General features: G+C 33.0%; 1 protein-coding gene and 1 long non-coding RNA gene across 3 annotated transcripts; both read left to right on the top strand.

Annotated features, from left to right (window-relative positions):
• The first annotated feature begins 584 nt into the window (after positions 1-584).
• Positions 585-4932, top strand: LOC108474105 (probable RNA helicase SDE3). Of its 2 annotated transcripts, none has more exons than XM_017776011.2 (5): positions 585-911; positions 1683-2486; positions 2574-2741; positions 2966-4423; positions 4528-4932. In XM_017776011.2, exons 2-5 carry the CDS (start codon positions 1701-1703, stop codon positions 4693-4695), a joined length of 2580 nt encoding a protein of 859 aa, XP_017631500.1. In that variant the 5' UTR covers positions 585-911; positions 1683-1700; the 3' UTR covers positions 4696-4932. The 2 variants fall into 2 exon arrangements, with proteins under 2 accessions (XP_017631500.1, XP_017631503.1); XM_017776014.2 differs by having other exon boundaries at positions 613-911; positions 1655-2486.
• A 1092-nt stretch (positions 4933-6024) lies between these two features.
• LOC128283412 (uncharacterized) lies at positions 6025-7014 on the top strand. The gene is made up of 2 exons (XR_008273749.1): positions 6025-6151; positions 6793-7014. It is a non-coding gene; the product is annotated as an uncharacterized LOC128283412 (long non-coding RNA).
• Positions 7015-15936: the final 8922 nt, after the last annotated feature.

Below are 15936 nucleotides of genomic sequence, written 5' to 3'. Positions count from 1 at the left end.
ATTTGAGTAAAACTTAATGTTCATTTTTTATACAAGCCAGGCTCCGAGTTTGGCTCTCTTTGAGTATATTATGTTATAAAAATATTATGTTAATTTTATATGTTAAATAATAATTACATATATTTATATTTAAATTAAATTACTAATCCAATAACAATTAAATCTATTACCCAAAACCTAAAAAATTTACCCAACTAAATAACCAAACTCAAAATATAGAAGTAGAAAAAATATATTTAATACAATAAAATATTTATTATATTTATGATAGTGTTTTTATATAAAACTTTTTAATTTATTTTAATGTGTTAGAAAACTTTTATTAGTGTATTATATTTTTTAAAATATCTTTAAATAAAATAATATTAAAAATCAAATATGGGTAAAATGAGTTGGGCTGAATTTACTTTTTTATTTTATTTTTATTGAGTTGAACTTGAATAAAAATAAACTTATTTTCTGAGTCAAGTTAAATTTAAACTTAAAAAATTAACTTAAATACCTTACATGGACCTAATCTGAACCCGATTTGACCTGATTCGTTAACACCTCTATAGTATAGTTTTAAGGTGAGTAAAAAAAATAATTAATAACAATAACAACTGATTTCTTTTCCTTTTATTTTTAGAATAACTTCATTTCTAAGTAGCAACTGGGAAGGCAACAGTTTTCTTTTTCTTTAAATAATCAATTTAGTGATCTTCAACTCCGCAAGGCTAACCCTTTTCCAGATTTTCTCATCAAATTTCACTTCCCTACTCGATATTTTCAAAACAGCAAATTTCTCACTCTAACTCTTAGTTTTAAGTGTTCCTCAGTAAAGTGGGTTTTCTTTCTTTCTTTGTTTTATCAAATAAAGTCCCCGAATTTCTTCACTTCTTATTCCAACTTTGCTGTGTTTTTAATCAAAGGTGGGTACTCTACTACTTGTCAATTCGTTTTGTCTTATTTTTTATATGAATTCTTTCATGTTTAATTGTCATTTCGTTTCGTTTTATTTTATATATGAATTACTTCATGTTTAATTCTCTTCTTCTTATACTTTAATCCATTTTGTTTCGTCAAAAATAGATCTTTTGTCTTTAAAAAAAAAAAGAAATAGAATTTATCCTTTTTTTTTTATTTTGTTTAAAACATTTTTTTCCTGCTTGGGATGACTGTCTCTATTTTCTCATCTTAGAATCTCGTTTATCACTGATGAACCATACCGTGTTGAAACTTGGAATAATATGTATACCATTGAACTTGTTTGATCATTGGTTTTGATGCATGAAAGCTGTGTAAATGCTAAACACCCTACTTGAATTAGATTAACAATCTACAATACTATGTCAACCCATTAGGAATTACTACAAATGCTGGTTAAATCAAGTTTAGATATCGGATTATATATATGTATATATATAGTTGTTTCTTGGAAGTATAAATCTTTTCAATTGCTCACAGTATATCATGTTTCATTGGCCGAATTTTGTAAACTTTAAAAGCGATTGCAGGTTAATGTTTGTAATAGAAAGTAATGTTGGTAGTCTTGCATCGCAATAGACAATGATCTTTGTTGTCTAGGGTACTTGGACCACGCTATGATTAAGTGGAAAATGTACGTTGTAGTCTTGGATATTTTGATTGTTGATGGGGTTTACAATTCTTTAAGGTTTGATATTTCTCTGGATCTTTGATAGCATCAATATCCATTAACAATGAGTTCGGGTTGGAACGATGGTTGGGGTGATGAATGCTCGGTCATAAGTGATAAAGGTGAGATCGGGTTTATTGACTTTGCTGATGATAAGTCCGTGCAAAGTTATGACATAAATGAAGAGGGACCGGTTATTATCTCAGTTCCATTTCCTTTCTCTCAAGGGAAGCCTCAATCCATTCTTGTTGGCCAAACTTCAAAGTGGCCGATTATGTTAGAGAACACTATTGACGAGCCTGTAGAACTTTGGGGAGTGAGAATTTTCTGCTCAAATCCGGCAGATTCGTTTACTTTGTCTCTCATGGAGCCACCTTCAGCTGATTCAAAGTCAGAACAAAGCCAAGGATTCTTAGAAGGATTCTCTCTTGAGGATCGAGTACTTCAATCCCGGGAAACTCTTACCATTTGGCTGTCTTGCAAACCGAAAGACATGGGTTTGCACACAACTGTAGTACACTTTGATGTAGATGATAATAGGATTGAACGAGTAGTGTTTCTATTGGCTGAAGATAATGTCTCCCAATCTCTCGCTTCTACTAAGCCTTACAGGAGAGCTCCAAGAAGAAGAAATCACTTTGCTGTTGACGAGTATGTTGTTTCCTCTCGCCCAGCTAAGCCAAAAACCCGTGGATGCAAATCTAAGCTTGATGAATATCCAATCCCGAAAAATATCAGAGAGTCATTAGAGAATAAGCATGTGCCTGATATTCTAGCAGAAGGTTTGACGAAGGAGAACTATGCTGGTTTCTTCAGTACATTGCTTGTAATGGAAGAGCTGCATTTAGAGGTAGCTATTAATGATTGATGTGTGAAGATGTTAATATTTATATGGTTCTTGTTATCTTTGTTTATAACTCCATTCGTTTCATTTCAGGAAGAAATGAGGTCTCATAACATGGAATGTGTCATGATGAGGAGGAAAGGACCGCAATTCGTAGCTCTTGAGGTCCCCGGATTAGCTGAGAGGAGGCCGTCACTTGTACATGGTGATCATATTTTTGCGAAGATTGCCTCCAATGGTTCAGATTCTCTAGTATATCAGGTATGCTCTTTCTTTCGAGAGAACTTTGATTGGTGATGTGTGCTGAAACCTGTTTGGGATGCTAAACAAATAACCATATTTGAGATTATAATTGATTGTCCTGGATGTTTTCTTTGGGAGCTGTTATAGCCAAGTCAACCAGATAAGTTCTGGGGGAATTCACTATTGTCGTTATTGCTTTCTTTGATCTGAACTTTTGCGGATTGCTTTTTGGGATGTTTCAGGGCTACATCTATCGTGTTGAGGCTGATGAAGTACTCTTGAAATTTGCAAGCCAATTTCACACCCTTCACCGGGACGGAAACTTATACAATGTTCACTTCACATATAATCGGCTGAATATGAGGAGGTTGTATCAAGCTATTGAAGCTGCACAGACTTTACAAGACAATCTTCTATTTCCGTCAGAATCAACCAAACGGACATCGGTTAAAAATGCTCCGATTGTGCCTTGTACCGGCACACTGAATGTGGAACAGATGCATTCGGTCGAGATGATACTTGCTTGCAAGGGAGCTCCTCCCTATGTGATTTATGGCCCTCCTGGCACTGGTAAAACCATGACTTTGGTGGAATCAATTCTACAGATATATATGACAAGAAAAAATGGTCGGATTCTAGTATGTGCGGCTTCAAATAGTGCTGCGGATCATATATTAGAGAGACTTATCGGTAATGAGAATGTGAAAGTTAAAGAGAGCGAAATATTCAGGCTAAACGCTACTAGTCGTCCCTATGAGGATGTTCCACTTGATCATATTCGCTTTTCCTACTTCGAGCTGTCTGTTTTCAAATGTCCTCCTTTGGAAGCTCTCAACCGCTATAGAATTATCATATCAACTTATATGAGTTCAACTCTACTTTATGGAGAAGGTGTGAATCGTGGCCATTTCTCCCACATTTTCCTTGACGAGGCTGGCCAAGCCTCGGAACCAGAAAGCATGGTTCCTATAGCTAACTTTTGCCGAAAGGAAACGGTTGTGGTCCTTGCTGGAGACCCAAAGCAGCTTGGTCCAGTTGTATTTTCAAAAGATGCGGAGTCTCTTGGATTGGGAAAATCTTATCTTGAAAGGCTTTTCGAGTGTGAATCATACTGCAACGAAGATGCTAATTTTGTAACAAAGTTGGTTAGGAATTACCGTTGCCATCCGGCAATTCTCGATCTCCCTTCAAGGCTTTTCTACAAAGGCCAGCTGATTGCATGTAAAGATGATAATTCTTTCTCAAAAATTTCAAATTTGGATTTCTTTCCAAATAAAGAATTTCCGGTCCTATTCTTCGGTATCCAGGGATGTGACGAGAGAGAAGGCAATAATCCGTCATGGTTTAACAGAATTGAAGTAAGCAAAGTTGTTGACATCATCAATAAGTTAAGAGGAAGCTCCGATCTAAACGAGTCAGATATTGGAATAATAACACCATATCGCCAGCAGGTTCTCAAGATCAAGAAAGTGCTCGAAACCTGGGACTTGCTAGATGTAAAAGTTGGCAGTGTTGAACAATTTCAGGGCCAAGAAAGGGAAGTCATTATTGTGTCTACGGTAAGATCAACAGTCAAACACAATGAGTTCGACAGAACTTACTGTCTGGGATTTCTGAGCAATCCAAAAAGGTTTAATGTTGCGATTACCCGGGCCAAATCATTGCTCATCATTGTCGGAAATCCACACATCGTTTGTAAGGTATAAATGCATATATGCCCTAATTCGAGTTCAGGTTTTTACGGAGATCATCATTGAGCAGTTAAACATTTCAGAAATTGATATGTTAATGTTGAAATTTGCAGGATCCTTACTGGGAAAAACTGTTGTGGCATTGTCATGAAAATAACTCATATCAGGGCTGCCCCCCACCAGAAAGGGTGAACCATGAGTTTGAAGAATCATGTTCTGAGACTGGATTAAGTAACGAAGTAGAAGGTTCAGGTTGGAATGAAGGGACATGGGATTGTTAATATGAAGCAAAAGCTGGTCTCAACTATGTTGCTTGGATTTTTTTTTCTTAAAAATTTTTCTCGAAATGTTTGCATACTAAACTTGTGTTCAACGTGTACCTGTACATGGAAAAGCTTAGAAAGTGAAAATATCAATGTTAGACGCAGTCGTCTTTTGACATTCACGTTTATGTCCGAGTAATATAGCTTTTGGGTTGTAACTAATGATAATATTTAGAATAGTTTTTTTATGGCAAATCATATTCATATGTGACTGGAGGCTTAGAGAGCAACATTAAAACCATGTTTACTACAGGTTGATATAAATGTTTAAAATTACCTATAGTTAGGAAGATCAATAGGAGGATAAATGTGTTTCAACACGTTCGAACTCATATCCTTCTATATAGGTAACAATATTAATGCCCACTGATCTAATATTTAGTGGCAAATTTACTCATTTTTTGTTAACAAAAATTATTTTATTAATCTTCAAAATGGTCAAATATGGTCGCAAAATAAAAACCACCATATTAAATTTAGACAAATTCACTAATTTTAAAGACAAGCAAAAAAAATATTGATAACAATATCATGCTTTTAAATTTTCCTTTAAAATAAGCTTGAAAATTTTTAGTTGGAACAACAGAGGTAATGGCTTGAAGATGAATACAAAAAAGACTAATAAATGAAGATATGGCAAGCGAAGGGATGAAGATGATGATAGAGTTGTGCAGTAATGGTGATGAGCTGCATGAGCCAAGGGGTAATGGGTGCACCATTGGATTGTATGAGAGATTACACCAAGTCTCGTGATTCGGGAATTTGGAGTAAAGTCAAGTGCTAATGGGAATGCATTCAATCTATTGGTGCTACCTTCTTTTATCCATCTACTCTAATAAGGCTACTATTCTCAATCCAGGTATATTTATTTATATTATTTTCTTTGGTTGTTTGAAACTTTTTAATTGCATGAATTAAATTAAAAAAAACACACACACACATAAATTATTTATATTTTGAAATGTATATTTTAAAATACATTATTTGGATGAAAGTTTTTCAAATTTTTTTTACATCAGTTTCTCTTTCTCATCAGTTGAATGGATCAGAAAAAGAAAAGAAAAGCTACTATCAAGTTCTGCTTCCCATATAACTATTAGATAGAGTGTTTGTATTATTGAATTGCATTAATTAGTTAGTATAGAATAATTAGATATTTGAGATATAGGCTAATTTGTAAAAGTGGTAAAATTAGTAGGGTCAATATCTAAATAGTGAGAAATTAGATTTGGTTCATATGAGGGGTTTAAAAGGTTATTAAGCCAAAGGTATCTTAGCAATTAGACCATAGGTTTGAAAATTGAGGAGGGAACAATTACTCCAAAATCATTTTCACGATACTTAAAATTTTCTACTCAAAATTTCTCTCAATTTCAACTTCAATTCTTGATTTCTGTCTTTCAATTGCAACAAGGTAAGCAATATTTTGATAATTTCTTTCATTTAGTCAAATGTTTTAAGCTTGATTCAACATTTCTCCTTTCAAAAATTACTTCCACGGCAATCTGGAGAGGTTTTGGGAATTTAATGATTCTTGATGAATATTTATTTGAGATTTAATGTTTTGAGGTTCTGAAGATAATTTAAACTACAAGGAATCAATATTTTTCAAGAAAATCAAGCATGGTCTCTTTTCCTTGTCAGTTAGGTTAGTTTTAAGCTAGAGAGAGAAAACTTTGATTTTGTGTTTTTGTGTAGTTTTCAAATTAAATTCTAAGTGTTTTTGAGTTTCGAATGTTATTAGAACAAAGAATTTCAAATTTAATTGGAGTTCTAGTCAAGCTTTAGTGAGTTGCCATTAATGAGTTCTACAGAGAGAAAATGAGAAGAGTTAGGTTCTTGATAATTTCTAGGTGAGTTTTGGTCTTTGGATTATGGTTAAACCAATAGAAATCAATTTTAGCAAGGTTAGGTTAAGTATGAAATAATTCTCTTATGAGATTTTTGGAAGCGACATGAGCCTCTCGGTTTTTCGAATTGCATCATCTTAATAACTTTAGTGTTTTAATTGTTGATTAATGTTTTACCAACTTATTGTTTTGGTATGAATTGAAGCTAAGGAGGTTGGCGAGGCCTCTAAAGCTTATGGGAATGAGAAAGTAGGAGAAGCGTGACAGTTTCGATTTGTACTCTTTAATTTTTTATTTTACTTTGTATTATCTTAAGTTGAATGCTTAGGTTGTTGAATAAACTATATGATTAAGATGATTTTTGGTTGAATAGAATTGGTTAAGATGCTTAATGAAGTTATTAAATATGTTTTAATTGTTTAAACAATTTTATTAATTTTAAAATGTGTTTGGATATAATTGACATGTCATAAGATATTGAATTTTTTGATCTTGTGTGTATTGTCGGGTTTACTTAATGTACCCAAGAGTTAGTATGTTTGGAGAATATATTGATAGAGACTTATGTATATTTTGGTGTGTTTAGAGGGTACATTGTTGTGCTTTGCATATTTTTGTAATGTGTTTGGTTGGAACTCACGAAATTTTGTTATTCTATATGGTGTGTCTAGATTTATCCTTGTATCTAAACAAAGTTTTCATGTTTGATTAATAGAGACTATGCTCTAATGATGTTTAATGTTGTAAATGTTACTTAAATATGAAATGGAATATGATATTGCAAATGAGCGTTGACTTCATGATATTGATGAAATTTGCTTAATAATGAAATGATGGATATTGATGAAATGTTATGATGCTTTAACGTTAAGTTCATGTTATTAACTAATATGTTTTTGACTAATGTAATATATAAATTATTATTGGAAACTTTTAAAGCATCACTAAGCTTGATGACAAAGATTTATTTTATGTGTAGGTTCCAATTAATTCAGAAGTGTTGTTTGATCTTGGATAGCATTCTTAAGTCAAATCTCATATGCTCTATGACTTTTGTAAATGCTTTTGTACTCGATTGTAATGTTTTGTTTTTTGTCGGAGTTGAAAAATTTCGGTTTTGAGTTGAATTTTTTTAATTGAGTCTTTCCGTAAAAATTAAAGAGTTTACGAGATAAATATGAAAATAGAGAGGAGAATCATTAATTAAATTACTAGTGAAATTAATAATTATTGCAAAAGGATTTAAGTGTGAAGGTAGCAAAATTTAAGGAACTTGAGAAGGGATTAAATGAAGACCTTGAATGTAATTTGGCCATTACTTAATTTAAGTTAGTGGATGGTGTTGTTATAAACCATAGATCTCCATTAATTTTTCTTATGTTAAGTTTAAACCTTAGAAATGGATGTGTATAAAATATAAGCCTTTATTCTAATAGAAATTTATCAAAGATGTGTATAAAATATTTGCACTTTACAATTTAATCATTTTCCTACTACTTCTTCGTACTAATTTAAATTCATACGTATTATTTGCACATTCACAAATAATTTTATCAATTTAGTATACTCTCTACTTGATTTAAATTTAATAAAATAGAAATATTGAAGTACTTAGCTCAATTGCTTGTATTATGTACAATCCCTTATTTTCTCTCTCTTTTAAGACAACCATGGATGCTTACCTTATGGAATTGATATAGCTACTACTCTTTTGTATTAATTTCATCTTCTACTTATGGATAAAATTTGAAGGTTGGAGCTCAATTGGCTAAGAAATGGTAAAAAGAATTAAATTGAAAGAAAAACAAAACTTAATAACCATGGAGGGTAACGTGAGAACCATGGGGTGATGGCTGATTTATAGCCCTTTTCCCTTCATTTCTCTCAATTTCTCTAAACTTTTCTATATAAAAATCTAATCAAAATAGCTTTTAAATTAATTATTTACACTTTATCCCTCCAATCATGTTTTGCAACCAATTTTAGTCCTTAATTATCTTCTCCAATAATTACCATTTTTACCCCTTCACTTTTCTACAATTCCATGAATGATTCATATTTTCTTTTGATAAATTTCCTTCTCTAGTCCCTTCTTCTTTTCCCTTCAATTCCATTTAATCATTTTAAATTTAAAATTTATCACTTTAGCCCCAATACTTTTCACTCTCTTACAATTTAGTCAATACCCTGTATGTATTTCTCTTAATATGCATATTTTTCCTGTCGCCTTCAATACTTGTCTTTAATGTCTCATAACATTGATAATTCTTATTTTCTAGCTTTCTCAAATTTTGAATGGTTTATCATTTATTTTTCACTATTCCGTACTCCGAAAATTTTAGGGATGTTACATTATTTCTTCAATTGAACCAATAAATACATAGAACATAATAGTTTCATGGAAGAACCAAATTAATCATTTCTTCAATTGAACCAATGATGCAAAACATATCACCATGAACAATGAAGACACTAAAACATATTTGTAAATATTTTCTTGCTCTTGCTTTCGACCGTGCAAAAATCAATACATTCTTTAATCTTCCTTATATCAATAAATGCTCATCTTCTAAATTGACAACCTCATCATGCAAATCATCTATATTTCTTACATAGGAAATTGAACTTTAGGACTCATTATTCTTGAACCTACAAATAATTTTATTTTACAAACTTTTGTTCTCATCTTTCAATGTTACATTCTCTTTCCAAATCCCTTACAATGTAACACATTTTCATAAATCTGTATCTTATACTAGACTATTATGCCAAACAAATAGTTGATAATGATGTGTTAGAATCAAAAAATTCTGATATGAAACTTAGAATCGAAAACTAGGATTTGTCATGCCAGATAATTAAGAACAAATAAAAAATAAAATTAGACGCAAAAACACACCTGAATCCATAGATATCTTGAAATATTCATGTATTGTGGTTTTGATCTTTCAAATTAACACACAAGTAATTTAAAGAAGGTGTGTCTCTCTTTTTTGAAGATAGGACGTCAGAAAAATTATGTATGTGTAATTTGGGACCATAACCCTAATACATAACCTTTTCAAATTAATCTTAATTTCTAATCAGTCCATCATAAATTAGAAATTAGTTACTGAAGTACCTACACATATTTGACCCATGCTTTATTAAATAACTGAAGCCCAATAAGACTTAACCAAATTAAATCACTTTTAATTTGGGTTGACCTTTTATGATAGTAAATAATAACTGATATGCTCATCGCGATAAGTTTTAAAAATTTATAATTGACCGTTCTTGAAACTAACTATTATCACGATGAAGGCAAGTGTACCTATCGAACAGTAGTATAGCTTTAGCAAGACCAGATTATCAAACCCAAAGGAACCAAGAGTACTAGTAATTACTTTCTTTTTATTATCTAGCCTAAAAATTAAGGGATTTGTTTATCTAAACTAATTAATTAAACTAAGGGTGCACAAAGAGAAAATTGGGGAAAAGCTTTTGGGAAAACTCAATTGATTAAGACAATACCCAAGGAAAAATCCACCTAGACTTCACTTGTTATTTGACTCTGAATCAGACGATTTATTCATTTGACTTGATCCGTAGAAATCCCTAAGTTATATTATTATCTCTCTCGAGACTAATAATGTCTAACCTTAGGTTGATTAATTGAAATCTTTTTCTAATTAACACCCTAGTGTTGCATTAACTCGATCTACGGACTCCCTTATTAGGTTTCACCCTAATCCGAAAAAATCTTGTCACCCTATCTCTAGCCATGTAATCAAGTCCGCTTAATTACAACAAATTTACTCTTAGACAGGGACTTTTGCTCCTCTGAATAAGCGCATTAACTTGAATCAATATCCTGGAATATTAAAACAAGAATTAAGAACACATAATTAAGAACAAGTCAAATATTTATCATACAATTCAGATAATAATAACAAGATCCGTCTTAGGTTTCATTCCTCTTAGGTATTTATGGGGTTTAGTTCATAATTATGAAAGAAAACATCTCGAAAGAATAAAGATAACAAAACATAAAGAAAACCCAAAACTCCTGAAGGGAATTGAAGGAAGATCTTCAGTCTTGACGATGAATCTGGCTTCTGAGATGAATCAATCGGCTTTCCTTTAGTGATTCCTTGCTTCCTACTCTGTGTGTCTGTTCTAATTGCCTCCTCAGGTGTTTAAATAGGCTTTAGAATGCCTAAAAGCCCTCAAAAGTAGCCTTTTTCGAATTGGACTAAACTTGGGCTCGACAGGGACACGCCCGTGTGACACGCCCGTGTGTGATTTCTTCAATCCGTGTTCAAGGCTGTTAAATAGGCACGGGCGTGTGGTCTATGTAACACCCCGTACCCGAGATCGTTGCCGGAGTCGAATACGAGGTGCTAACAGACTTAATTCATTTATTTTCTCAGTCCATTTTAAAAATTTCCAGACAAGCTGGCTAACTGCGTCACTATCACCTTAAAAATCATATCTTGAGTTCCAAAACTCCAAAACCCAGTTTTGTAAATTTTTCCTGAAACTAGACTCATATATCCATCTACAAATTTTTTTCTAGAATCTTTGGTCAAGCCAATTAGTACAGTTTATTAGTTAAAGTCTCCCTTGATTCAGGGTTCGACTCCTCTGACCTTCATGCATTACGACTTAGATATGTCCTTGTACAGGGATTCAATACTTATGCCGTTTGTTTCTAAAGAAACTAGACTCAAAAAGGAATCTGTACATATAAGGCATGACTTCTAATTATCTCTGGTTGATTTATAGTGAATTTCCAAAATCGGAACAGAGGATCCAGAAACCGTTCTGGCCCTATATCACGAAAACTTTAACATCTCATAATATACTGTTCATATGATCGTTTCGTTACTTTCCTATGAAAATAGATTCATCAAGGTTCGATTTCATAATTCATTCACTATTTAATTCCATTACTACAAATTTTAGTGATTTTTCACATCCACATCACTGCTGCTGTCAGCATCTATTTTTAAGGTAACCTTTACCCATTTCATGATCCTCCATGGATCAACTAGAGTTTGTCATACATAGCACCAAAATGATCATGAATAACCATTCCAATGGCTAATCGTTACCAACATTTCCATACCTCTCAACGAACAACATACAAAACGATTATAATGCTATGATCAAAGTATATTTAAGCCATTTTCGCATGGCTGTCCAAATTTACACAAAACCAAGGGTACATGACCAACAACAAAAAGGTTAGTCCTATACATGCCATTTTCAGAGTTCAACCAAAAGTGTACCAAAAGGGCTTTGATAGTGTGGGCGACTTCGACTTCAATAATCCCGAGTCCGATAGCTAACGAACCAAATCTATAAAACAGAGATTCAAAGAACGGAGTAAGCATTAAATGCTTAGTAAGTTTTAAGCAAAACAAAGTGTTCTCAATCACTATCATTGGTCATTCATTTCAACTGTTCGATGAAGTTAATCTAGAGCTTCATCTCGAACTATAATATCATTAAACGCAACACTTGGCTGTCACATATATACTTTCGAATAATAATGACCTAGATGGTCAAATATTTCCAAAGCACATTCTTCATCAATTTTCAGCTTTCAATAATCCTTTCCACTTGTTCATAATCACATCCATATTTTTAAGTATTTCAACATGACAAGTACTAAATTACCATAGGCAGATAAAGGACCAAACATATTCCATATCACATATACGTAAGCTTACAAATCATAATCCTTACATTGTACTGGCACATCTAGCTCAACCCAACCCATACTCAAATCATAAGGCTTTTGGGCAGAATATGCATTGATACATAAGAATATTTCATCACATACTTTATTATACAAACATACCATTACCAATTAGATCATTCTCATATTTAGAGTTATAATATTAATCACATTTACCTACCTCTTTGATACTGATAATTCACCTCGAAATCACTCCACCGATGAGTAAGTAATACGCACTGAACATCTTAAATACATAATACTTATTTGATGGTAACTTGATGCGGATACTCAATATCAAAGTCTTACTTGAATCCTAGCATTTAGCCGTCGGGTCTTTAAAGCTCGGATATAGTACGAGGACGAAGCCTCACGGACATTAATCAGATAATATTCTCGCATAAAGCCTGCGGGTTTTAACCGGATATAATCTCGACACAAATGCCTTCGGGACTTATCACATTTATACACTTTCACATCCATCACATTGGCCATTCGGCCTTATCACATATATACACTTTCACATTCATCACATTGGCCATTCGGCCTTATCACACATATATACACTTTCACATTCATCACGTTGGCCACTCGGCCTTATCACACATATATACACTTCCACATTCATCACGTTGGCCATTTGGCCTTATCACACATATATACATTTTCACATTCATCACGTTGGCCACTCGGCCTTATCACACATATATACACTTTCACATTCATCACGTTGGCCATTCGGCCTTATCACACATATATACACTTTCACACATATATACACTTTCACATTCATCACGTTGGCCATTCGGCCTTATCACACATATATACACTTTCACATTCATCACGCTGGCCACTCGGCCTTATCACACATATATACACTTTCACATTCATCACGTTGGCCATTCAGCCTTATCACACATATATACACTTTCACATTCATCACATTGGCCGTTCGGCCTTATCACACATATATACACTTTCACATTCATCACGTTGGCCACTCGGCCTTATCACATATATATATCTTGTACATCAATTTCATCATAACAAAATTAACTAGGTATACTAGTCATTTGTGGCTTATAGCTTCACTTTAATACGGATTTGGTACTTTGATTACCAATGTTTAATCGATAGCTTATAAGCAACTCAAATAGTTTTATCAAGGTTTACAACAAAATCCCAAATTCAGCACAAGCTGTTTTTCCTGAGCAACGGTCATTAAAGTATTCATAAATAGAGCTAAAAAACTCCAAATGAAGTGCCGTTAATTTTCCCTGAAAATGGACTCATACATATTTTATCCAACAAATTTTCAGAATTTTTGGTTTGGCCAATCAATACCATATTTTTCTTAAAGTTTCCCCTGTTTCACTGTTTGACTAATCTGACCACTCTTCACTACGAATCAAATTTCTCATTGTACAGAATTCAAAATGTGTTCTATTTGATTTCATTTGAAACTAGACTCATTAAGGAGTCTAAGCATATAAATTTTATCTTATAACCATTTTTGTACAAATTATAATGATTTTCTAAAAACAGAACAGGGATTTCGAGTCATTCGACACAGTCCGCACAACTTTAAATATCTCTTTATAGGCAATTTCTTTGCTTACACGGTCTCTTTTATAAGAAACTAGACTAACTAAGTTTTGATTACATATTTTATTCAGCCTATATTTCCACACCAACAATTTATAGTGATTTTCTAAAATCACATTACTGCTGCTGTCCAAAGCAAATTATTACAATTTGCTCTTAAATTTCCAAGTCCAAACACTTATGCACTTACCATTTGAGTTTAATACATATCATGGCCACATCATATCTTATTAAATCAACTCATTATGTCCTATTATGATTGAATTTACTCAACGTTTAATCACTTAAAACTTACCTCGGAAGTGGTCGACGATTAGATATCCACGGCTATTCGTTTACTTTCTCTTTTCTCCTATCCGACTTTGATCCTCTAAGCTCTTGAGCTAAATCAAACAAATTTAGCTTATTAGAGTCTCATTATGCTAGCTTATGGCGAATATGACAAGGAGTTTGATAGGTCATGTGGCCACCTTTAGCTCGAATACAAAATGGTCATACGCATTTTAATCACATTGAGCAATTTAATACACTTACTCTAACATTTCCTCATGTGCACTTTTATGACCGAATACACACATCATTGACTTAATATCAATTAACTAAGCACTTAACAAATTCTCCTTGAGCCGATTATCTAAGTCAAGATGAAAGCATCAATATGCTTGCCTCTAACCGATTACATGCAACACCAATCTATCTCATGTGGCGAATATGCATGTCTATGTTGAGGCCAATATATGCTTAATACTTCCTACAAATATGGTTACTTGTATTGACTACATACCATTTCGTTTCAAATTCAAAATTCGACTAAAACACATATATGCATTAGAAATCAAATACTAACATTTGTACTTCATCTTACTACCATTTCTCATCCAAATAACATGAGCAACAACCATTTTTCTCTTCTACTTCCTATCATGGCCGAATGCATCAAGACACCATACCATTTCAATTTTGGTCATGGTTCAAACAAAGAACTTAATGTCTCACTCAAAAAAAATGCTAAAAGAATATCCAAGAGTCATCAATCCACCATCACATGTATCATTACAAAGCTTCACATTTAGCATGCAAATGACATCAACACAAATACACCTAAGCCGAAACTTAGCTCGTCTTTATTACATAGCAAAGATTTAAACCATGGGCTAGGTAGAACTCAAGCCAACAACTAAAAACATGCATCAATCTCATGGAACAACATCAAACATACCTCCTCCTAAACACCAACCAACCGAACTTGAAGCATGAAAACTCCTTCCTTCCTCCTTTGATTTTTTTTTCGGTTAAGAAGAACAAAGAGGATGAAGCCTTCTTTGTTTTTTTTGTCTTCTAGGTACGGCACAATGGGGGGGGACAACCACACACATTTTTTTTTTCTCTTCTTACTAACACTAATACTTTATTGCCCATGTTCTTTATTTTATTATTCCTAGCATAAAGCATTAACCCAACATGTTTATGACATATTGTTTTAGCCATAACATTTTGTCCACTCTCATGCTCATGGCCGACCACTACTAGTTAGGGGGGGGAAAATTGACATGCAAGTCCACCCTTTTGATTACATGCACTAATAGATCCTTATAGATTAACCTATCACATTTCAAAAGTGTCATACATAAGTCCTATTAGCTGAATTCACATGCAATCGACTAAATCAAAGCTTAAAACTTTCACACATTCATATTCACATATTCTAGACAATAAATATCACATTCAAATACTTCAGTGACTCGGTTTAGCGGTCCCGAAACCACTTCCCGACTAGGGTCAAATTAGGGGTGTCACAACTCTCCCCCCCTTTAGGGATTTTTGTCCCCGAAAATTTCTACCGATGCATAGTTTAGGATAACGTCCTCTTATTGAATTATATTCATATAAACATTAGCTCATCGATAGCAATTGTAATTCATTATTGATTTTGCATCGATCTATAAAATCATTTTCTTATCTTAAAACAAATACATAAACATTTCTACAAGTATGCACATATATCTCATTTTCTTGATT

This window comes from Gossypium arboreum, chromosome 11 (assembly GCF_025698485.1).
Source record: "Gossypium arboreum isolate Shixiya-1 chromosome 11, ASM2569848v2, whole genome shotgun sequence".
Lineage (NCBI taxonomy): Eukaryota > Viridiplantae > Streptophyta > Magnoliopsida > Malvales > Malvaceae > Gossypium > Gossypium arboreum.
The sequence above is the reverse complement of the archived record's forward strand: the minus strand, read 5'-3'. Positions and strand labels throughout refer to the sequence as shown.

Excerpts from the sequence above, each read along its gene's own strand:
- LOC108474105 (XM_017776011.2), top strand. The coding sequence starts at position 1,701 with ATGAGTTCGGGTTGGAACGATGGTTGGGGTGATGAATGCTCGGTCATA. Across the intron at positions 2,487-2,573 it reads TGGAAGAGCTGCATTTAGAG|GAAGAAATGAGGTCTCATAA; the intron begins GTAGCTATTAAT and ends GTTTCATTTCAG. Across the intron at positions 2,742-2,965 it reads CAGATTCTCTAGTATATCAG|GGCTACATCTATCGTGTTGA; the intron begins GTATGCTCTTTC and ends GGGATGTTTCAG.